The sequence below is a fragment of the Zootoca vivipara genome, chromosome 12 (genome assembly GCF_965207765.1).
Source record: "Zootoca vivipara chromosome 12, rZooViv2.hap1.1, whole genome shotgun sequence".
In the NCBI taxonomy this organism is placed as follows: domain Eukaryota; kingdom Metazoa; phylum Chordata; class Lepidosauria; order Squamata; family Lacertidae; genus Zootoca; species Zootoca vivipara.
The window spans coordinates 31,690,072-31,713,355 of NC_142595.1; the positions used below are offsets into that span (position 1 = coordinate 31,690,072).

At 43.1% G+C, this 23,284-nt stretch overlaps 2 protein-coding genes across 2 annotated transcripts in view; both read left to right on the forward strand.

The window, feature by feature from the left end:
- LOC132592948 (epididymal sperm-binding protein 1-like) overlaps positions 1–23,284 on the forward strand; it is a 92,233-nt gene that overhangs the window by 33,698 nt on the left and 35,251 nt on the right. The gene's annotated exons all lie outside the window — the stretch shown is intronic.
- Positions 5,640–10,279, forward strand: LOC148683938 (matrix metalloproteinase-9-like). Its single transcript, XM_088656217.1, has 4 exons — positions 5,640–5,768; positions 7,078–7,230; positions 8,129–8,293; positions 9,973–10,279. Exons 1-4 carry the CDS (start codon positions 5,702–5,704, stop codon positions 10,005–10,007), a joined length of 420 nt encoding a protein of 139 aa, XP_088512343.1. The 5' UTR covers positions 5,640–5,701; the 3' UTR covers positions 10,008–10,279.

The window sequence follows — 23,284 nt, forward strand, 5'->3', positions numbered from 1 at the left end:
TTTATATTCCAAAAATCCTTGTCTTCGGAATAGGATTCTGTGGAACTGGAACTACTTGTTATTGCTGGGGCTTTGTGAACTGATTCAGGTGGTACAGACACGTACCAATGTCCACTGGGCCTTCTGCTTGTTTCATTGTATTTTATGAACTCATTTCTGTTGAAATTGATATGATACAGTGAACTAAAGGAAAAGGTAAAGGGACCCCTGACCATTAGGCCTAGTTGTGACCGACTCTGGGGTTATGGTGCTCTTCTCGCTTTATTGGCCAAGGGAGCCAGCGTACTGCTTCCAGGTCATGTGGCCAGCATGACTAAGCCGCTTCTGGCGAACCAGACCAGCGCACGGAAACACCGTTTGCCTTCCCGCCAGAGCGGTACCTATTTATCTACTTGCACTTTGATGTTCTTTCGAACTGCTAGGTTGACTGAGCAATGGGAGCTCACCCTATTGCGGGGATTCGAATTGCTGACCTTCTGATCAGCAAGCCCTAGGCTCTGTGATTTAACCCACAGCGCCACCCGCAGTCCACAAATGATACAGTGAATTACTATACTTTATTTTGCCAGAGTGCAGCCAGTTACGACTCTTGTTTTTATTGAGTATAACTTTACGTAACCCTAGGTTTTCCTAGTGTTTGTACCATGGCTGAGTTTTCTAAAAAGTTTGGATATAGTATACTGAGAAAGACAAATTATTAAGCATGTTTACTTTCTTCCACAATGAAGATGACCAATTTTTTTTAAAAAGAAGACATGTTGTTAATTACTTTGTCAAAACAGAAAGTACATTTAGAAATGCACACAGCAGCGTTCACTGAATATGTAAAAAACAACTTAATCCCTAGAGGATTTAGGATCCCTAAGGCACCTCCTCTATTTAAGAACAATAGGAGATTTGTTGAAAAATGGGTATCTATTCTGAATAAACGTTCTAATGATCTAATGCTTTTGATCATAGAACAATCTGCCATGGATTTGGAAAAGGTCCACAAAGATTTAATGGAGTTAAAACAAAGGACAAAAACTAAATACAATAAGGAGGATTTTGACAAACTCACTCACAAGCTGGATCAGGACCTTAATAAATTTTCCATTGAATTAGCCAGTTTTAAGAAAAAGAAGCTGAGCAGAGATTGCAATGATTATTCCACAGGTAAAGTTCATTTAAGGCTGAATTCTTCAGGACTAGTTCGCAGGCAGTCTAACAGATCAGATATATCTTCACTTTCTACCACTCCTACTGATTATGAACACTCTAGCCCAGGCATCCCCAAACTGCGGCCCTCCAGATGTTTTGGCCTACAACTCCCATGATCCCTAGCTAACAGGCCCAGTGGTCAGGGATGATGGGAATTGTAGTCCAAAACATCTGGAGGGGCGAAGTTTGGGGATGCCTTGGGTAGACCTATTGAGTCCGTGTCAGGATAATTGTTGGAAAATTGTGCACAATATATTGACACATTTCTACACCGTTTCACTAAAGAAACCCCGTCTTACATTAAGGATACAAAACATATCATAACCTGTCATGGGGACTCCTTACAGGAAGCCTCCCCCGGTCATCCTGACCAGTACGTCTCCAAGCGTCAGCGTCAGCAGCGGGTCAGGAGGAGAGAAGGAGGAGTGGAGCGGAATGGAGGAAGAGCTTCGGGAGGCTACAGAGCCCCTGGACACGCTCGGGAGAACAGGAAGTGGGACGGGGGCTCTGACAGGCAGGAGAGCCTATGCACCACTCCAACCAGCAAGAAGGGGAACCTTTCCATCCAGCGCCTGAATTTAGGCGTGCACCCACACGCAGGGTTAAGGCGCAGCGTTTCGGGATGTCAAGGCTTTTATGCTGGTAACGAGGGAGAAAGAAGTATTGCAGGGTTCTGACAGTGATGAGGCAGTCATGCTTTCTGGTACTGTATCTTTGCACTGTAAAAAGTATGCACAATAAAACTCTTAAAGACAAGAAGGACTGGAGCGTCTTTATTCGAGAGTAGCCGCAAGCCCCTGTGACATAACCCTTATTGAAAATTTGCATGTTACTCCACATACTATTATTGCTAAATGGGATGTGTCGTCCCTATATACTAATGTACCTCTGGATACTGTAAAATCTCAAATCCAAGAACTGCTAATGGATTATAATCAGTCGTCACCACCAGTACATTTCTTAATGGAGATTCTTATTTACTTTTATCTAATATTTTTTTCAGGTTTGGTTCAAAGTACTTCATTAAAAGAAAAGCTGTAGCCATGGGCTCTACGTAAATGTGCTCCTAGTCTGCCCAACATCTTTATGAGAAATTGTCATTTAGAACATATTGCTCATAATAACCCATTCAGCGAATACATCCTGTTTTATGGCTGGTACATAGATGAATTGATATTTTTTTATTTTCGGAGGGTATTTTTGAACCGTTCAACCGTTGGATCAATAGTGCGAGTCCACACTTGACCTTTGAAGGTACATTGAGTCAACATTGTTTACCTTTCCTTGATCTAGAAATCGAAGCACAAAGTCAAACGTGGGTTTTTTTAGATGTGGGCATTGTACCTCCTGTAAATATGCTCTACAGGTAAAAGAGTTTACCAATAAAGAAGGTTTTAAGTTCATTTTACAGGCAATTGCCACATGTGCTACTCCACATGTAATTTACGTGATTAGATGTCCCTGTGGTTTGTTGTATGTAGGTCATACTCTCAGACCAACATAGCTGCCATGTTCTCCCATTTTTTAAGGGAAATACCCTTATGCTGAATAGGCTTCCTCGTGAGAAAAGGGAAAACTTGGCAGCTATGCAGACCAATAAATGTAAGAATATCAGAGCACTGTTCCAGGATTAGGAACAATGTAGTAGATGTTCCTCTAGTACAACATTTTATTGAAGCATCTCATTCAAATGAGGATCTGACCTTTTATGTAATTTGGACATATAATTAAATAAATAAATCAAAATAATAACGGTTGTACAGTTGTTTATGGTATTTATATTATTCCTTTTGTAAAAAAAGTGTGTGACATTACAATATTGCATTTATTTGCATCACCCAGACACTGTACTACTAATGAAGCCCAGGATGGCAAAACAAGGTTTATATCCAAGAAATCATTGTCTTCAGAATAGGATTCTGCAGAACTGGAACTACTTGTTATTGCTGAGACTTAATGAACTGATGCAGGTGGAACAGACACGTACCAATGTCTAGACCTGATCCATGAAGTGATTACAGTATGAATTGCTCCACTGGGTCTTCTGCTGGTTTCATTGTATTTTATGACTCATTTCTGTTGAAATTTATATGATACAGTGAATTAGTATACTTTATTTGGCAAAAAATGCAGCCGGTTACGAATCATGTGTTTATTCAGAAAATCCAAGCCACAAATATGAAGCAGCAACCGTGTCAGGGTGCCTGGGAAGCCATGGCCTTAAGGCGGACAACTAAATGGGAGTACGAGCTAGGCTCAATAAGACCTTAATTAACATCACGGGCTTCTTGAGGTGAGGCTGCCTTCTGTTCCTGCTGGGAACCTCTCCTTGCCCCTCGAATGGGCCACGTAATTCCGCAAGATGTGGTAGGATGACTCTTGGAACACATATCGCAAACATGCGAATAGCTACATCCCTGGCTCTGGCAGGAACCCTTATTATATTCCCAACAAATAAGACACCTTCCTGGCTTCTTAATCTCCTGCTTGGATTTGAACTGCTCAGTGTACTTGCTCTCGAAATTTGGAGAGACATAAGTTGTCCATACATCAAGATCCTTATAATGCCATCAAGCAGACGGGATATGGCAGCCCGATGATGGAAACTCTTGTCGTAGCTTATAGCTTCCGCCTCACCAGCCAGCGTGAAGGCCTTATGCACCAATGATTGATAAATCCACTGGTGCAAACTTCTCTTGGGATGAGCTGCAGAAATAACCCCAGCAAATACTTGAAAGGCATCAAGCCACTTCTCAAGGGTTCTCTCCACTTCAAGGGAGCTGGCCTTGCCCTTACCCGAAGCAACCTGCTTATCCTTGTCTGGGCATTCATTATGGGGAAGGAGTTTGAAAATATCCACATAGCGACCGTTGAGTATCCTGTTTCGCATTCTGGATGGCAAATGCACACTTGGAATAATATCCCAGACAGCATTGGTCGAAACTTAAACATCTTTGACCGGTTCACCATCAAATGCATCAAGGCAATGAAAGGAAGGGAATTAACCAAGGAGGGAAGAATAACTACTGGGGAAAGCAAGGGGGAAAGGGGGAATAAAGGAAAGAGATCACCAGGATCTAAGATAAATCGCTCTCTCTCTCAGTTGCCCAGAGAACAGGCTGTTGCTGTTTCGAATGCACGCACTGAAAGAGGAAGCTCTGGGTCACGTGCATGAGTATATATAGGTCCCTCGATCCATTTGGACTGCGCTCCATTGGCCAAATTGAACCCATCATCAAGGGACCTACCAATCGGGTGTTGTGGCTAACCAATCTTACCCACCCACAACACAGGCGGTCGGTCTCCAGGTCGCACCACAACACGTACCCTCTTTGAGGGTGGACCCGATCTAGACACATATAAAAACTATTCTGAAAATGCTTGATTTAAAGCATTTTAAAAAAATACATTTAATTTTCCATATGGCTCATCATTGCCCTCTAGCGTCACATTGTATAGTTCACTTTAAACACAGTTAAAACGTTTTATTTGCAGCTGTATAGTGGAGTCCCTGGAGGGCCAGGCCTGAGCATCCCTACCTCTGCTTAGGGATGTAAGAACAAGCAATTTCTATTCTGACCTGTCAAGGTCATCGTGTTCCCATCAGTTGTAGTTTAGTTTTTGCCAAATATGAAATTATTTTTCTTATTTGTCTGCTATTTAATTTTTAATATGTAATTTACAAATATTATTAATTTTTCTTAATTGACAGTGTGATTATTTCCTCACTATACTTGTCAGCAAAAAGGCCATTCATTTCAACGTAAAAGGAAAAACAAATCAAATGGGGTTTAAGAAGTCAATGATTATATATTGTTGGCAGACTGAAAGCCATCACAGAAGCAAATACCAACTGGTATTCACTGGATTGGTTTCTGCTTCAGACATGATCTAAATAAGCATCAATTTCCAATCTATTTCAATTTCCATCTGAATTCCCCCATATCCATATCCCCTGTCGTGTTTTCAATTAGTCTGGTGATCTTTCCACACGACAGAGGAAAATACGGTCTTAGCCCTTTCTCTGCTGCGCTAATTATCAGTATGCAGACATATAGGCTAAAAAGAGTAATTTTCTGTGTAAGGTTCTGTGTAAATAATGTTATAAAAATGTATGATTTGCATATTACAGGCTTTTAACCTGCCCCCCCCACTCCCCAGATCATGATGGTAGCAAAGGCATAGTAGGAATCTGTCTGTCGAGACATCTTTTCCTGGAGCATAGAGGGAATAATTCTCGATTTCAGGTGAGATGTAATCCTTTTCTAAGGAAGCTTCCTGATTTACTCATTGCAAGATAAGATCCACTTCCCTTTGTTCTTGGCATTGTGTACAAAGAGGAAACAAAAATAATGAGGCACACTGAGCTGTTGTTGGGAAATATAAATATATGCCATTTCTTGTGGCTGAGCAAAGATCAGACACCTGTAGTTGGAGGAAGGAAGGGCAAAGTGGGACTTCTAAAAAGAGTACTTCCCCGTCAGAGTTCCTTAGAGAAGAGATGGGCTCCATCATGGCATTCCTCTTGCTCACCTGTGGTCTCTTATTATTGTTGCCTGAAGCTGTGGGTAAGAAATATTCCATTGATTGTTTCTGATTCATCTTAATGAAGCTAGTGGATCATTGATCTCTGCTTTCAAAGGATCTCTTACAGCTAGCTATCACTTGCATCAACTTCTGTTTAGCTATGGTCCTGTCTTAGTGGGGAAAAGATGACTTACAGTCTGTCCACCCATCAGTAAGCCCCACTGAGTTAATGGGCTTGCCAGTGCTGTTTTTTCTAGAAAAAGAGGTGCTGGAGCTCAACATGAACAGCTCCCTTGTTCTATTATAATGGCAATGGCACCTACCTGAGAGATGCTGGAAGTGAGTTCTGGAGAGTTTCGGCTGATAAAACAACCCTGGGCCTTACTCCTAGGTAAGTGTGCACAGGATTGTAGCCTTCATCAAGGTTCTATAGCCCTTAAACGAAACCTCAGGCATGTATAACTAAGGGTAGACTGAAATTCATTCCCCTTAAAAAGCGCCACATCCTTCCCTTACCAAAATGGGGCATGGTTTTCTGCTACTTTTAGAAGACATCTGAAGGCAGCGTGTTTAGGGAAGTTTTTAAATGTTTGTTGTTTTAGTATGTGATGTGAGCAACCCAGAGTGGCTGGGGAAACCCAGTCAAATGGCTGACGTATAAAAAATATAAATAAATAATAATAATTGGCTCACCCATACTTACCTTTCTCCTCATTTCTAGGCACAGTTCCGGGCTTTCCAGGTCCACATCTGATCTGACTGCTTGTTTTTGGACCTGGCATCCCTGAAAACCCACTCTTTACTGCAGAATTGGAAGAAATGGCAATCCATGGAAAACCCAAATTACCATTCGATCTGATTCAGTGGTAAAGATTGGGTTTTCCTGGGAAACTGGTGGGCAAAATAAATAAAAAAATAAGCACTCAGACATGGACTGAAAAAGCATGGCTGCTGGTCCCAAGTGCCTCTACCACAGCCCAGGTTGGGTGGGATGCTCCAGTGACTACATATGGTACCAGTCTGTGGCACACTGGGGAGCGGGGAATGCCAGCCCACCGCAGGAGACAGCTTGAGAAGCAGTCCCCTGCTCTGTATCCACTGCTCGCTCGCTCACTGCTAGTTTTTGAAACCACATTCACATGGTATTAGCCACGATCCATATTGATGCTGTAGTTTCTGCTGTTTGGTGTGTGATTTTCTTAAATCAGCTTCAATTCGACTAGAAAACTGAATGCTGAGTAAGTGGAAATTGAGACAGCTGTTGCACATGCATGGATGATAACGATACCCTTTCCAGTTAATGAATTGTAGTTCTCATTCTTACACCTTTGTCCCCTGTTTCCATTTCAGTTGGTGCTCCCTGTGTCTGCCCATTTATTCACAACCGTAAACTCTATTCCTCTTGCACCAAGGACGGCACTAATTATCTGTGGTGTCCCACACAAGTTGACTCTGAGACGGGAAAGATGTATGAATCTTCCTATAGAGAATGTTTCACTACAGGTGACCTGTATTTTCTTCCACTTCTGGTTTCCTGTGTCACACGTATGCATAGCCATTTTACTCTAATAAAGTAAACAGATCCTCCTTATGAACTTTAAAGCTAGATGTGGGTTCTCCCTAGGCAACTGATTGGACATCGTGGAAACAAAATGTTGAATTAGATGGGCCTTTGGTCTGATGCAGCAGAACTCTTTATGTGCTCTTTAAGAGATTAGGGACTACCATCAGTAGCTTGTATAGATTTCCTTATGCCCGAACTATTACAAATCTCTTTCCAAGGATTAGATAAAAGTTGCTTCAAGCAACAAGATCTCTGAAGAAATGAAACACATCACCAATATGTTAATTTGAAAAAAATGGTTCAAACTATTTACCCAAGAGGCACTTTTGTACAAATATTACTTACTAATAATTGATAAATATTGCATAGACCGGGCAGCGCTAAACTTTGGCCCTCCAGCAATTCCCATCTTCCCCGACCACTGGTCCTGTTAGCTAGGGATCATGGAAGTTGTAGGCCAAAACATCTGGAGGGCCGCAGTTTGGGGATGCCTGACATAGACCATAAAAGTCACATGTCATCTTTTCTAATATTACTGATATTACATTGTCATAAATGCCAGCTATCCTCATGTCTTGTTTTATATCTAGTATAACTGAATTCATCCACTTAATCTTTCTTTATAGTTTCTTGTTTCTTTAACATCATTGTCAATTGAGCAATTGTTACATGCTTTCACAGGCTCCTGACCAATTCTTTTGTCCATGGTTTGTAACTATCTTTCTAAGCATTTGTAAAGGAGATCCCTGGCAAGGTTTATGTGACCATTTTTTATTTTATTTTATGATCATCACTACTATGTTTCAATGCATATAATCTCACTCTGTTTGGGTCTAGAGAATGGAGGTAATGATGGTGGACGACCCTGTGTCTTCCCCTTTGTGTACAGGGGAGAAACCTTCTATAAATGCACCCAAAAATATTCACCGAGAAGGAACTTCTGGTGTGCGACAACAGGGGACTTTGGCAAGGATGGGAAATGGAGCTACTGTGCTGATATCGGTGAGCATGATGCAGGGGGCTGGAATAACAGGAGTGGTTGGCCGGATGAATAATTAGTGAAGGCACCTTGTAGGCCAAGGAGAGTGAGAGGGAAGTTCAGCATTCCCCAATCTGGTGCCCTCCGGACATTTTAAACTGCAGTTCCCATCACCACTGACCAGCGGCCATACTTGTTAGGGGCAGACTGATGTGAAACACCTGGAAGGCCCCACATTGGGAGCATTGCTTTGCATGCAAAACATCAAATTTTCATTCCCCAGAATCTCCAGGTAGGGCTGGAAGAGCGTCCTTGCCAGTCAGAGTAGACAACACCAAGCTAGATGGATCTCGCGTCTGACTCAGTTTGGACTCAGCTACATTTCTCATGTTACAATGCTATAACTGCATTATAAACATGTGACACCAGTTGTCACTGTTGAGCACAAAACTTGGTGTAAATTCACAGTTTTTTCTCTTTTGTTATAACAATTTAATTTATGACTTGTTTAAAGTGCCCCCCCTGTGTGTTGATCCAGCCTGTGTCAGCTTTCTCCCTTCTTATGAAAAATTTGCTTAGTCTTAGCATTCCTGACCCCTTCATGGATCAATGCCTTGTCGTGGCGAAGGGGCTTGAATAACTCAGAGAAGCTATGAGCTATGCCATGCAGGGCCACCCAAGATGGACAGGTCATAGTGGAGAGTTTTGACTAAACGTGATCCACCTGGAGAAGGAACTGGCAAGCCACTCCAGTATCCCTGCCAAGAAAACTCCATGGACAAAATCCATGGGGTCACGAAGAGTCGGACACGACTAAACGACTAAACAACAACAACAACAAAGCATTCCTGAGCACAGTTCTAGGTTCAGGCCAGGACATCTGATATAACAGGTTTGGATAGGACCATAGAGAACTGAGTAAATAGTCTTCAGAACAGTGAAAAAAGGATTAGTTAGATGAACCACAAGTCACACATTATATAAGAGCTTGGTGCACAGTATATAATAGCTTTGTGAGCTTATATGAGAATAAGTGGTTTGGTAGAAGTTATTTCAGTGGGTCTGCTCTGAGCATGACAAACATTTGTAGAATGAGTTGACATTGTACAGTGAGTACTGAGCATTCAGTGGATGTCAGATGATCAAACTGGAATGGATCTGGGAAAAGCCCAATCTCCACAGGTGCTTAAAACTTTATGTATGGTGCTTGCAATATGGCTCTAAAGCAGGGGCCAGCAAACTTTTTCAGCAGGGGGCCGGATTATTTTTTGGAAAAAAATGTGATCTAATTCCTATGCCCCACAAATAACCCAGAGATGCATTTTAAATAAAAGGACACATTCTATGCATGTAAAAACATGCTGATTCCAGGACCGTCTGCGGGCCGGATTTAGAAGGCAATTGGGCCGCATCTGGCCCCCGGACCTTAGTTTGGGGACCCTGCTCTAAAGCACGGTTTGGAAATGCTAAAAGGCAATGCTATGATGAGTCACTGATGTTTAGCATGTGGAGAGAATTCTGGGTCACAGTGCCCACAGGTTTGTTGTAGATATAAATTAATAGTTATGAAGTAAATCTGCTGTACTTCCCAGAACTTGTTAGTTGGAAGAATTATTTCCATTTTTTAATCATTTGGGCTATAGGTTTCATTGGAACTGTTGAACATAAATGATATTTTGTCTACTCTGTTCTCATTTTCCAGGCGATTATCAAGGTAGCGGCTGCAAAAGTCTATGATTCCTGTTATCCAGTTTGGATCACAACAGGTGGATGGGTAAATGAAAGACCAGTGGGTGCGCCGACTAGAAGCCTTACTGTTGATGACCCTGTTACCGATATATAAAGTCTGACCCTATATAACCCTGATGGTGGCCTAAAAATAAATAAGATGTGGCAGTGGGAGATTATTAATCTTTGTCAAACTGTATCTTTGTGCTACAAAAATAAAACATTTATTTTAGTTTGCCAGGCAGCATAAAAAAATGTATGATGAGTGATCACTATGAAATATGATGAGCGCGGGAGAAAGTTTTTGCAACTGCATGAATGAGATTGCATAGTCTTCATAGGATGAATGAAAATATGTACATGTGGCTGGTTGTATGTGAGAGTTTGTGTGTTCTATCACACACTTCACCCAAACATCCAAAAGCTGCCCAAGGGGTCTTTCGCTTTCACTGGTTCATGTCAAAGAAATATCTGTAGTAGATAAAGTGAGTATGATTCAGTATTCAGAGATATCCTAGTTAAAACCAGCAGCAAGCATCAACCAAGCAACGCTCTCATGCCCAGCCAATGCCCTCAGCCCTGAAGGGGACAGCCCTGCCACCCCATTCAACTGTGGTCACTTCCTTTCAAAATTCTGCCTTCTCAGCCCCTCTCCTTGGATAGAACTTAATGCAAACACATCAGATCAATACTTTCTGTACTAAAAAATGCAGGCGGACAGTGTCATCCACTCCTAACTCGGACAGCCACTTTTGAAGGATATCATGGTTGATGGTATTGAAAGTAGCTGAGAGGTCAATGAGACACTCTGGGCAGCTTCCAACAGAAAAATAAAATACAGTAATCTGTTAAACATTAAAAGCCTCGCTTAACATGGCTGCCTTCAGATGTCTTCTAAAAGTCTGGTGCGATGTATCCCCGACAGAGACAATAAATTATGAGACGAAGGGGGTCCAGGGGCAAGGCAAACCCCACTCACCTCCTTTTGCCTTAAGATAAACCCCTCTCTATTTCTGTGCTTCGTAGTAATGCGAGTCTAATTCCAACTTACATGGCCTTGTATCATAAATACCCAGGGCTATTTAAATGAACAACCTCTTGCCTACAGTAAAGGACCTCCCTCAGCTCGTTTCCCCCCTGTATCAGTTTACCTTACCACCTCGGAAACTTTGTGGCACTCTAGGTTTTCACTATTTTGCCCCTTCTGTGTGACACTAGGACACAAACTAACACCCCTTTTTCCTTAGGTAAGTTTTGCCCTTTTTTGTTTTGCCACCTCTGTGAGTATTTGATACGCTGCTGGAAAAACTATCACGATGGTCCTCGGCACAAAAAGCTGAATTTTATTTTCTTGAGAACGTAGGTTTTTCATGATTCATAAGGTTACAAACTTAGGTACAGCTAAACATTAACTCCGTCAAACTTCAGCATCAAGTTACCCAAACCTAATCTAAACCACCACTATCCTGGCCCCACACCCTTCTCCTTTCCTCTTCTTCACCACACTCCCTCTCCCTCTCCAACGGCCATAACGGCCGTTGGGAAATGCCTTGCCCCCAAAGGAAGCGCTGTCAGTTAAGTTGGAGGTGGATTAACTCTTTCTGAGCCAGGGTGTAATAAACATTCCACACTAGGGCTAATCCGTTACATCTAGTAGTTGCTTTTCTTTTTGACATCTGATGGGAGGGCGTTTCACAGGGCAGGCGCCACCACCGAGGAGGCCCCCTGCCTAGTTCCCTGCAACTTGGCTTCTGGCAATGAGGGAACCGCCAGAAGGCCCTAGTGCTGGACCTCAGTGTCTGGGCGAACGATGGGGGTGGAGGCGCTCCTTCAGGTATACTGGACCAAAGCCATGCATAGTATGCATAATAGTTTCTCATTTGCACATATTTGTGACTAACCACCATTAATAGAAAGAACATTTCATAGAACTTGTGGCATATTGAGTTTATTGTCAACTGGGAACAATGTTAGTCCTGGCTCCCAGGTTATGACTCATATGTTTATTGCATTTCTACTTTATATTTATATATATGAACGTAAAACATTTTAAATGTGCATCTACAGAATGTGATATGTGACACAGCCCTTAGATTGATAACAAGGATTAGTTTGTTGTTGATCAACAGGATTACCTAGATCTGTTGCATGAATCAATAAGATGGTTTCAGAGGAGCCTGCATTTCCAGGGGCAGGAAATTGTCATTTTGCAACAACAACAACAAAAGGTTGTTTGAAATCTCAGACACTTTTACAGAACCGGACACAAATCTCTCTTGCTGTTTGCTTTTCCAAGCTTCACTTCATTCCACTAGGGTGCTCTGAGAACAAAATTGGACCTTGTTCCCATTTTCAATTAATGAGTGTTGTGGGAACTGAGTTCATTCTAATTATGTCGAGCTTGTTGCATCATTACATTGCTTGTTATATAACAAGTTTTCTTGGGTTTGCTGAAAACCTTTTCAGCATTTCCTTCTCAAACTCCTCCTTTGTAACAATGCAATTTTTCTGTACACACTCAGGATGCATAGCCCATTGAGATGCTCCCCTGCCATCATTGACCTTAGCACTGTACTGTACAAGTGGTGCATGGTTGAGCAAGAGAGATACGCCAATCGAAAAATCATGGTTTCTTTGCGCTTTCGTAGAAAAGATCAACAATTTTGGTGCTTTCATAAGAAAGAAAGCTCAAGAACTTTATTGGTATTCTGGGTTTTACTTTTTGAATATAGCATCCCCAGAGATGAGCAGAATCTTTTTTTTAATGGAAGCAGAAAATATTTCCATCAGTTCGTGGAAACCATGCCCTATCTCTCAGTTGCGTTGCCAGTTGCATTGCTAGAATGCACCACAACATCATCCAAGCGACTTCAGCAAGCATTTCAATTTCAAATATTCTGATTATTTCCAATTTTAGTTGGGTTTTCACCCCTCCTGGCTACACCCATGGTTACATGTCTTGGAATTGCTAATAGATTTAAGCAATGATGGAGTTCTTTGAAGGGAGTGTGGAGAGTCAGTGTTTCAGGAATATAACACACATACACCCACCAGTGCTATTTTTCTAGAAAAAGAGGTGCTGGAACTCACAAGGAACACCTCCCTTGTTCTCTTACATTGGCAATGGCGCCCACCTGGGAGGTGCCGGAACTCAGTTAGGATGAGTTCCAGTTTTTTAAAAAGGCCCTACTCCCAACTCCCAGAACAAAACTGCTAATTCTCAGTGGCAGTGCCGTACTTCTGAAGCTGAGGTGTTGCCTTCAGGGCTTTGAAGCTAGCAATGAATTATAGCTCAGACCTAGCATTAATGATTTGCTAATTGTAATTTCAGAAGTATTACATATGTGGGAAATCCCATGCCAAAGCAGTGCAGGGATACAGGAAAGGGGAGAAAAGGCCAGAGCTAATTTGTCATGGCCCAACCCAGCTGCCCATATATGACCTTGGTGTCTGAAGCAGCATCTGTATACTCTGTCTTTCATTTCATGTCATGAACCAATTCTTCTTTAATGCTCTTGTTTGTGAACCTTTTTATTAGGTACAGTGGTATCTTGGGTTACAGATGCTTCAGGTTACAGACACTTCAGGTTACAGATGCTTCAGGTTACAGACTCTGCTAACGCAGAAATAGTACCTCGCGTTAAGAACTTTGCTTCAGGATGAGAAATCACGCGGAACGGCAGCAGAGGGAGGCCCCATTAGCTAAAGTGGTACTTCAGGTTAAGAACAGTTTCAGGTTAAGAACGGACCTCCAAAAAGAATTAAGTTCTTAACCTGAGGTACCACTGTATAAGGGTTAGCAGTAAAGATGTCATTCATAACACATGCACATATTGACTATGGCAAAAGTTTCAAATCCTCTCAGGAAAGTGCGTAGAACACATCTAAGTGGTGGACTCACATATGGGTTGGAAGCAATCTTGCTTTACAGGATTCCCATCTTTTTTGACCCATCCCTCCATCATTTCCATCCAGGACTGAGTACAAACCCTACAGGGCCATGTGTGTTTCCTTTCATCTACAAAGGAAAACCCTATACCGGTCCATCTTGTACAGCTGATGGGGAATCCACTGAAAGTCTCTGGTGCTCTCTGACCTGCAACTATGATGAAGACCCAAAATGGACATACTGTGATCCTTCTGGTATGGGGAAAACAGAGTACACTGGAATCAGGAACAGGACGAGCAAGGATAACCACACGCTTCAGCACAGTGGTGGCAGGTGCTGGCGAAGGGAGCAGCCGGCCTTCCTTAAATAGCCAGCTCATCACAAATGCCTCTTACGAGCTGCAGCTGCCTCCAATTGTTCCCTATGTTTCTCAGATCTACACTCTACAGCTGAGATGGGAGGAGGGGAGGGGGCCCACCCACTCCTCTCTTCACAAGGGTCTGACTCTGACTCCTTCCTCCACCTGTTCTGGTCTTCCCTCTTCCCTATCTGATTCTTCCTCTTCTGAGGAGTGCTGCCACCAGTCCTCTCCAGGTATGATTTCCTCCATTTCCCCAGACTCTTCCATCGTTGCCTCTTCATCTAGGGGGACTTGCCACCATTCCTGCTCCTAGACAATGACAGTTCCCTTTCTCAAGGTCTGGGAGGAAGACCTTTCATTGCCTACAGACAGCCACCCAATCTTAAACAACTCTTCACCCACAATAATACAACCACCCGACTTAACATGGACACTGGTACCAGAGCCTGCAATAAACCCAGATGCCAACTTTGCTGCCACATACACCCGGACAACACCATTACTGGCCCCAACCACATCCAACATACCATCTCAGGACTATTTAATTGCTCCTCTTCTAACATTGTGTATGCCATCAAATGCCAACAGTGCCCTTCAGTTCTCTGTATTGGACAAACAGGCCAAACCCTATGCCAAATGATAAATGAACATAAATCTGACATCAGGAATCACAAGACAGAGATACCAGTAGGAGAACACTTCAGTCTCCCAGGGCATTCTATACAAGATCTCAAAGTAGCTGTCTTATTACAAAAGAATTTCAGAAATAGACTGGACAGAGAAGTTGCTGAACTGCAACTTATTACCAAGCTTAAAATCATGGAGAGACCTGGTTTGAAAAAAGACATTGGATTCTTATCTCATTATACATGATAAAGCTATCTTTAACAATCTCACCCCTTGCTTTTTCCTGTAGACCATTTGCAGCCATTAACAGTCGTTAACAGCTATCAGTCAGTCAGTCAATCAATCAATCAATCACCCAATCCCACCACCCTTCTGAGTCATACCCCTCCCCACCCTCTCACTGGGGACTTCTGTTTCAGTGTATCTGAAGAAGTGTGCATGCACACGAAAGCTCATACCTATGACAAACTTAGTTGGTCTCTAAGGTGCTGCTGGGAGGATTTTTTATTTATTTATTTATTATCTGGACGCAGGTGGCACTATGGTAAATATATAGTAGCAGCGGTGGAGCTTCATGCTCCGACACCGGGGGCGGGGGCAGGGCTGGCGCCCGTTCTGGGGGTGTGGTGACCTCCCAGAAGGGCGGGGCATGCGTTTCGGGGTGTGTCACGTCTCCCGGAGGTGCGTGCCACACGTTCCGGGGGCGGGGCACACGTTCCGGGGGTGGGGCGGACAGCCACAATGTCGCCCCTGGGATCCCGACATCCAGGGCTTTTCCGTACCCTGCTCTGGTTTGCCAGAGTCGGCGTATTCATGCTGGCCACATGACCCGGAAGCTGTCTGCGGACAAACGCCAACTCCCTCAGACAGTAAAGTGAGATGAGCACCGCAACCCCAGAGTCGTCCGTGACTGGACCTAATGGTCAGGGGTACCTTTACCTATTGAGCCCCTTAAGCCCTCTTCATGGCTCATCACCAAGGTGATCACCTCACCAGAAGGTTAGCTTGTCTTGAGTAGCATTTAAGACATGCTGGGTCTAGGCATTAGAAGGGCCTGGTACACATAAATACATAACTCTAGTCTGAGAATTTGTATGTTTCACTCAAGTGTGACTATGAGGTGCCAGGTTCCTATAGCTGAACACTATGGAATGAATATACTAGCATGGTTTTATTTATGTGGAAAATGCATATAAGGATTTATAAACACTCCTGCTTGTGTTGCACATAGAATGTTTTCTGCTTGTCCTGTTCAATCTCAGGGAATGCCCACTCTTGAGAGACAAATTGGAACAAATGGGAATCTGGTGAAACACAAAATTGCTGTTTGCTCCAATTAAGCGTTAAAAATATATTTTCCCTGGGGGAAAGAGCAGGACAAGAGGAAATGTGGAAAAGTCCTAAGGGCAGTGTGCATTTGCACTCTACATTTGGTGTTGTGTGGCCATCTAATTTTAAAGCTTGTGCAGTGCAGAAAATGTGCAATATGGAAAGCTGAAGGGAGTGTGTCTTGATGGAGGAGCATGTGCCTTAAATGCTTAAAGTGTCAAGTTCAGTCCTTATATGTTAACATGCCATGCTCTACTCAAGAGTAGTCAATACTGAGCTGGTTCCAGGATTGTCATATGTTTTCTTTTTCTAGGACATGTCTTCGTTTTCATGGGTAGAGTCATCACAGTGATCCATAGTTAAAAGTAGAAGTTGACAAATGTGTCCTCTTTTTTGCTCTTCAAAATATGGCAACCCTAGAACTTGAACCAATGGTTTGAATCAGTAATAGTGTTGCCATACTTCCACAATTTCCCAGACATGTCTGGAATACTGCAGTCGGAAGCAGTGTCCGGGCAGAAATTGGTAAAAATGTCCGGGAAAATCTGGATGTATGCCAACCCATGTCAGCAGTGTCATTTTGGGCTATTTCCATTTTAAAATAGCTTCAAAGGTTCATCCCCCCAAAATAAATTTGCCAAAAAAGCTCAACAACTTCTTCAATATTTGAAATATGGCAATCCTATATATGGGGCCTCATATGAATTGTTTTTTTAAAAAATTTTTTAATGCAAGTGGTTGCCAAAATGGTTAAAACTGAATTTAAGACTGGAAAAGTTTGGAGATCCAGTATTGATAACATGAATCAAATGTACATCACATATCTGGATTACTGCTGATGAAGGATCCTAACATGAAACTAAAACAGTCCAGTAATGACTACCGTGGTACCTCTGGTTATGAATTTAATTTGTTCCGGAGGTCCATTCTTAACCTGAAACTGTTCTTAAACTGAGGGACCACTTTAGCTAATGGGGCCTCCTCCTGCTGTCGTGCTGCCGGCGCACAACTTCTGTTCTCTTCCTCCAAAAGACCTATAATTAAACCCCAATATACCATCTATCCATGCATACCACAAAAGAAAGGAGGGAGCAAAGTCCAAGTTTCTTCTGAACGTTAGCTCTTATTAGAAACGGGATCTTGGCAGACCTCTTCTCAAAGAAACATGTTCTCTTTTTCTTCCTGCCTCTCCTCTCCTCCATCCAGGACTAATGGCCGACCTTAGAGACCCATGTGTCTTCCTTTCATATATGAAGGCAAAATTTACTCATCTTGGAAAGCCCTGATGCTCTCTGACCAGCAACCATGATGAAAAACCCCATTCGAGAGACTGGACATTGGAGAGATTCTTCGCCCAACAATCACAAGCCAGATTGTGTGTGTGTGTGGGGGGGGCAACTTTAAATATTTTTTCAACTCTTTTGAAGTACTGGTAGACTGAAGTTCTGAGAGGGATAGATCAGGGGTTGGCAAAGTTTTTGTGGCTTTGGCCAGTTCATGGTCCTGCAGACGCCTTGCTTAGCCGGAGTGTGCGCGCGCATGCATACGCATGCATGTGCAAACGCTATTTCTGGCGCTCCTTCCGGTGCAGAGGAGGCCTGTGCAGCTTCCCATTGGCTGCACGAGCAACTGTTAGGTTGGCGGTTAGGCTTTTGGTTATTGAATCTTGTTGGTAGAGGGGTGTGGCATTCATATGCCTACCCCCACTCCATTTGCTCCATATAGAAGTATTCCATTAAAGGTATCCCAGGGCTTACGCTCTCATCCTTACATTCCCACCATAGGCGGGGCTGCGGGCGACAATTATAAGAGTACGAGCCTTGGGGAACATTCTTGGCGAGAGGGGAGAATGTCTGGACCCAGCTACCTCCTCTCCCAGGGGTGTTTACTTGACGTCCCTATAGGAAGTCAGAGCTGGAATTGTCCTAAGTGGACAATTGGTGAGTCCTGTCCCAAGTGGGCAGATGATTGAGTCCTGCCCCAAGAAGGCAGATGATGTGAGTCCTGTCCCAATGGGACAGATGTTTGGAGTCCTGTCCCTAGAGGGCAGATGAAGTGAGTCCTGTCCTAGTTGGACAGATGAAGAAGGTCCTTCTTAATGAAGGACGAAGGGTTAACCAAAAGCCTAAGCCAACACTCGATTTAAATTTGTATTTTGAATAAAGTTGTGGTCAAAATTAATGCCAAAAACCAAACCAAAAATATCGTGTCTGTTGTGAGTTTTTGGGAAGATTTCTGTTAGCCTCGTCACACAAACATAGAACAACTTTGAGACTGCTCTGTTGCTGTTAAATTATCAAGAGAAATGACACCTGCTTCAGCAGATACAGAACATCATTGCACCAGGCCAAGCTATGAGCCTTACATGGCAAAACATGCTATGATGATTGCTATCTAAAGACTTGAAAGAAGAAGTTAGAGGTTGTGCAGGTAGCGCTGACTCCGGGCACTAAATAGGCCAGCCAAGGGTGAACACCAGGATAGGCGGAAAGCCGGGAACAGGCTATGTCCACCACTCAGAAATTTTTATTTAGAACATATTGCTCATAATAACCCATTCAGTGAATACATCCTGTTTTATGGCTGGTATATAGATGAATAGATATTTATATTTTCGGAGGATATTTTTAAACCATTCAACTGTTGGATCAATAGTGCGAGTCCACACTTGACCTTTGAAGGTACATCGAGTCCATTGTTTACCTTTCCTTGATCTAGAAATCTTTGTGGATGATTAAAAGTGCGGCCCTATAAGAAAAGCACAGATAGAAACTCCTTGTTACATTACAGACCTAACCATTTCAAACATCTCCGTGATAACCTTCTCTTAGGTCAGTCTCTAAGATTAAAATGCAATTCATCGGACCCACATGACTTTAAAGCCCATTCAAAAATACTTTCTGCATCCTTATTACCATGAGGTTATCCAAACTCAGTCATAACAACTGCCATAAAAAAACTCATGAGAGAGAGGTCGACCCTTCTTGCATGTTTCACATGTTAATACAAGATCTTCACGTATTTATGCTTCCCTAGAATATAACCATATGACTTTCAAAAGGATATCCCAGGGTGTGATAACACCCCCCTCTTTGCCAAACGATGCACAATGACCACTCCCCACATTAAACGGGGGGCGATTTTTGCGAGCTCGTGTGCAGCCCCCTGAACCACAGAGCGACTCCCTGGTAGTTCGGAACTGGCCACTCCCTTCCCAGGATGAATACCTGGGGTCTCCACCTACCTCAGCCAATCATCCAATCCCGCCTGGGGAGGTGTTGCCATGGGATTGGCCAGGTAAGGGGAGGGACTGTCCAGCTCACACAATAGAATTTGAATCTTATCTGCGAAGCAGCAGTTGGCTCCAGGGCTTCTCCCACCCTCCACACCCTCATTTAAGTCTTTTTTTGTAGGTTTACCTTTCTTTTTCACAGGTATGCAGGCGCTGCTACGTCAGGGTCGCTGTTGAAGGGCCAGAAAGGAATTTCCCTGCATTGGCAGGTTTCGCCTTTCCCGTAGCAATACCCCACAACTTTGGCAGTGTCAGGCCTTGGGCGGACTCCTTGCGGCTATCTTCCTAAAGGGGGGGGGGCGTGAGGCCGTGACCTCATTCCCTTGGCATCGTCAAGATCAGGGTTCCCCCGTTAAAGGGGTCTTGGGGGGAGGTATTGGCCATACACCGAGAGGTTGTCATAGCTCTCCGCCTCCAGCGGCAGTGAACAGGGACAGGCTCTCTCTGCTTGAACATATGTTCTCCAGAGCCAGCCCAATCCCCACATATTCTGGATAATCCTGGTGTCTCCAAGATCTTGGGACAGGGAAGGAGAAATGCCCAATGCCTGAGCCAAAGTCTCCCTACATCTGAATCTTAATAAAGTTGTGGCCAATTTTAATCCCATAACAAATTGTCTTGAGTCATTATTCCACTCAGGGATCGACTGGGATTTGGGGGGAATCCGCCTGTCCCTGCAAAGTCATTTAAAGATATATTGCTGCATAAGGATTTAAAATCCACACTCAGACAACGTACGTTGTCCAGTCCTCCACGTGGTTCATTGTATTTTATGAACTCATTTCTGTTGAAATTGATATGATACAGTGAACTAAAGGAAAAGGAAAAGGGACCCGTGACCATTAGGCCTAATTGTGACCGACTCTGGGGTTGCGGCGCTCATCTCGCTTTATTGGCCAAGGGAGCCGGCATACAGCTTCCAGGTCATGTGGCCAGCATGACTAAGCCACTCCTGGCGAACCAGAGCAGCGCACGGAAACACCGTTTGCCTTCCCGCCAGAGCAGTACCTATTTATCTACTTGAACTTTGACGTTCTTTCAAACTGCTAGGTTGACTGAGCAATGGGAGCTCACCCCGTTGCGGGGATTCGAACTGCCGACCTTCTGGTCGGCAAGCCCTAGGCTCTGTGATTTAACCCACAGTGCCACCCGCATCCCACACATAATACAGTGAATTACAATACTTTATTTTGCAAGCGTGCAGCCAGTTACGACTCATATTTTTATTGAGTATAACTTTATGTAACCCTAGGTTTGTTGTTGTCTTACTAATGTTTGTACCATGGCTGTGTTTTCTAAGAAGTTTGGATATACCGGTAGTATACCGAGAAAGACAAATTATTAAGCATGTTTACTTTCTTCCACAGTGAAGATGACCAATTGTTAAAAAAAGAAGACATGTCGTTACTTACTTTGTCAAAACGAAAAGTATGTTTAGAAATGCGCATAGCAGCCTTAACTGAATATGTAAAAAACAACTTAATCCCTAGAGGACTTCGGATCCCTAAGGCACCTCCTCTATTTAAGTACAATAGGAGATTTGTTGAAAAATGGGAATCTATTTTGAATAAATGTTCTAATGATCTAATGCTTTTGATCATAGAACAATTTGCCATTGATTTGGAAAAGGTCCACAAAGATTTAATGGAGTTAAAAGAAAGGACAAAAACTAAATACAATAAGGAGGATATTGACAAACTCACTCACAAGCTGGATCAGGACGTTAATAAATTTTCCAATGAAACAGAAGTTGAGCAGAGATTGGAATGATTATTCCACAGGTAAGGTTCATTTAAGGCTGAATTATTCAGGACTAGTTCACAGGCAGTCTAACAGATCAGATATATCTTCACTTTCTACCACTCCTCCTGATTATGAGCACTCTAGACTATCTAGTGCTAATGGTTCGGATGAAGACAGAGAACTTAGGCTTAGATCTGGTCAGATGTACCAGTCTTTTTCCACACAGCGCACCAGACCCCCTACTAGAGGAAATAATCCCTGAACACCAAGATACCACTTTAGTGGTTAATTTATCTGACATTTCTACACCCCGTCACTAAAGAAACCCCGTCTTACATTAAGGATAAAAAACATATCATAACCTGTCAGGGGGACTCCTTGCAGGGAGCCTTCCCCGGTCATCCTGACCAGTATGTCTCCAAGCAACAGCGTCAGCAGCGGGTCAGGAGGAGAGAAGGAGGAGTGGAGCGGAATGGAGGAAGGTCTCCGGGAGGCTACAGAGCCCCTGGACACGCTCGGGAGAACAGGAAGTGGGACAGGGGCTCTGACAGGCAGGAGAGCCTATGCACCACTCCAACCACCAAGAAGGGGAACCTCTCAGTCCGACGCCCGAATATAGGCGTGCACCCACACGCAGGGTTAAGGGGCAGCGGTTCGGGGTGTCAAGGCTTTTATGCTGGTCATGAGGGAGAAAGAAGCATTGCAGGGTTCTGACAGTGACGAGGCAGTCATGCTTTCTGGTACTGTATCTTTGCACTGTAAATCGTATGCACAATAAAACTCTTAAAGACAAGAAGGACTGGAGCGATTTTACTCGAGAGTAGCTGCAAGCCCCTGTGACATAACCCTTATTGAAAATTTGCATGTTACTCCACATAATATTATTGCTAAATGGGATGTGTCGTCCCTATATACTAATGTACCTCTGGATACTGTAAAATCTCAAATCCAAGAACTGCTAATGGATCATAATCAGTCGTCACCACCAGTACATTCTTTAATGGAGATTCTTATTTACTTTTATCTAATATTTTTTTCAGGTTCGGATCAAAGTACTTCATTAAAAGAAACGCTGTAGCCATGGGCTCTACGTAAATGTGCTCCCAGTGTGGCCAACATCTTTATGAGAAATTGTGATTTAGAACATATTGCTCATAATAACCCATTCAGTGAATACATCCTGTTTTATGGCCGGTATATAGATGAACTGATATTTATATATTTGGAGGATATTTTTGAACAATTCAATCGTTGGATCAATCGTTGGATAGCGCGAGTCCACACTTGACCTTTGAAAGTACATCAAGTCAAAATTGTTTACCTTTCCTTGATCTAGAAATCAATGAAAGGAAGGGAATTAACTACTGGGAAAATCACGGGGGAAAGGGGGAATAAAGGAAAGAGATCACCAGGACGATTCATCAAAGGTAAATCGCTCTCTCTCTCTCAGTTGCCCAGAGAACATGCTGCTGCTGTTTCGAATGCATGCACCAAAAGAGGAAGCTCTGGGTCACGTGTATGGGTATATATAGGTCCCCCGATCTGTTTGGACTGCACCCCATTGGTCATATTGAACCCATCATCAAGGGACCTACCGATCGGGTGTTGTGGCTAACCAATCTTACCTACCCACAACACAGGTGGTCGGTCTCCAGGTCTCACCACAACACGTACCCCCTTTGAGGGTGGACCCGATCTAGACACATATAAAAACCGTTCTGAAAATGCTTCTTTTAAAATACATTTAATTTTCCGTATGGCTCAACATTGCCCTCTAGCGTCACATTGTATATTACACTTAAAACACACTTAAAACGTTTTATTTGCAGCTGTATAGTGGAGTCTCTGGAGGGCCAGGCCTGAGCATCCCTACCCCTGCTTAGGGATGTAAGAACAAGCAATTTCTATTCTGACCTGTCAAGGTCATCTTGTTCCTATCTGTTGTAGTTTAGTTTTTGCCAAATATGAATTTTTTTCTTATTTGTCTGCTATTTAATTTATATATGTAATTTACAAATATTATTAATTTTTCCTAATTAACAGTG